The sequence below is a fragment of the Mastomys coucha genome, unplaced genomic scaffold (genome assembly GCF_008632895.1).
Source record: "Mastomys coucha isolate ucsf_1 unplaced genomic scaffold, UCSF_Mcou_1 pScaffold12, whole genome shotgun sequence".
Taxonomy (NCBI): domain Eukaryota; kingdom Metazoa; phylum Chordata; class Mammalia; order Rodentia; family Muridae; genus Mastomys; species Mastomys coucha.
In genome coordinates this window covers 26,968,874-26,970,601 of record NW_022196894.1, presented here as the reverse complement: position 1 = coordinate 26,970,601, position 1,728 = coordinate 26,968,874, and the positions used below count along the sequence as shown (strand labels likewise).

General features: G+C 41.3%; 1 protein-coding gene across 1 annotated transcript in view; it reads left to right on the top strand.

Annotated features, from left to right (window-relative positions):
- The window catches only part of Atp13a4 (ATPase 13A4), a 130,245-nt gene that overhangs the window by 109,128 nt on the left and 19,389 nt on the right, over positions 1-1,728 (top strand). The window contains exon 24 of the mRNA XM_031364600.1: positions 120-229. Within this exon, the coding sequence (XP_031220460.1) occupies positions 120-229 (110 nt within the window). The remainder of the gene's footprint in view (positions 1-119; positions 230-1,728) is intronic.

The following is a 1,728-nucleotide window of genomic DNA, read 5'->3' as shown; positions in this document are numbered from 1 at the left end:
CCCTCTCTCTCCCTCCCTCCCCCTCTCTTTCTCCCTCTCTCCCTCCCCCATCTGTGTGTGTGTGTGTGTGTGTGTGTGTGTGTGTGTACGTAGGCAATAAACAGACTCTTTGCTTTTAGGCTCTGAAGATGGCTCATGTTGGCATCTCTTTATCAGAGCAGGAGGCATCGGTGGCCTCTCCTTTCACTTCCAAAACTCCAAACATCGAATGTGTGCCGCATCTCATCAAGTAAGAAGTTGTATTCCCCGGTACTAGATTCTTTTTTGACTTTTGGGTGCAGATAATATTATTCTTCTGAGGAAAAGCAGAAGATCTGTGTGTAGAGAGGGTGCTTTCTGTGAAAATATAAACATTCTCCTCCCTAATGGATTCCAAAAGAGTTGTAAATAATCTGGGGGGGAGGGATAAAAACTAATGTTGGGAGAACTGTGCTGTTTCCAGAACAAGGCATTGGTTATGTCTTTTTTTTTCTTTCTTTTCTTTGTTTGATACAAGGTTTCTCTGTATAGATCTGGCTGTTTTTGAACTCTCTGGGTCTACCAGGCTGTCCCTGAGTTCACAGAGATCTGCCTGTCAAGTGCTGAGATTAAAGGTGTGGGCCCCCACTGCTCAGCCAAGTTAGATCATTTTTCAAAAAGGTTGTCACTCTTTGAATTACATTAGCAATTTAGTTTTGATGTATTTTCCTGGGAGATTGGGAAAACCCCACTTGTTTTTCCCCTCTTGGCTCTTTGTGTTTCCTTGGGGGTACGTTTCTTATCCCCAGTCTTAAAAAAAATCCTTCTGACTCCTTAGTGTGCCCACTAAATTCACCTTAGCTCTATATTTGTACTGTCGGTACATTTAGCTTGAATAGTAGGAATAGCATAGTCGTTGATCTCAGATGACATGTGTTTATAATTTAAAATGCATCTGATAGCATATTAAAAAATACCCTACAGATGGAGGCATAATTAGTATATCTTTTGTAAATAAAGAAACTAAGAGTAGATAACATAAGTGATATGTCCATGGCCAGAGACCACAGAGGGCTGGAGGTCATGTTTTATCTACTAGTTCACTTTTTTCTGCCATATTACTATAATGAGTTGGCTAGCCTCTCTTGTTTATTCATGCACTCTAGTAGGGTTTGTTGAACTGGAACTTAGTGCCAGGATATAAGGGAGGTCAGTAAAGACAACTGTCACAGAGATTCCTGGGTACTAACAACAAGAAAATGGATAATGTAAAGGGTCATATCGTGGCTGATGAAGAGGAATTAGCTGCTTGGAAAAACCTCACTTGAGGAGGTGAGAAATGGGAAGAAATTACCTCCCTGGCAGAGCCAATGACAGCAGCAGGACCTGGTTTGAGTATCAGGTCTTGAACCAATAGGACGTTATTACACCAAGTAAATTAAAGTTCCAGCCCCAATCCCAAATAAAATAGAAAGAAGTGGTAATTTACATGCCATTTCTTTTGTGCTTGAATATTTTATTTGTTCAGCACCAGCCAACAACAGCACAAAGAAAGGAACACATTCGTTGTGTCTAGTCTATTTAAGTCTGATGCACAGGTGATTTGAGTGTACACACCATTTTTAGTGCAGAAAAAGAATTTCCGAGGTGAAATTTGGATCAAACATTTACCAAATTCCCAAAGCACCTGCTTGAAAATGCTCCCAGACCTTATTTCCTTCCCTTAGTTCACAGATGCAGAAACTGAGACGGGTGGCGGGGGGGGGGGGG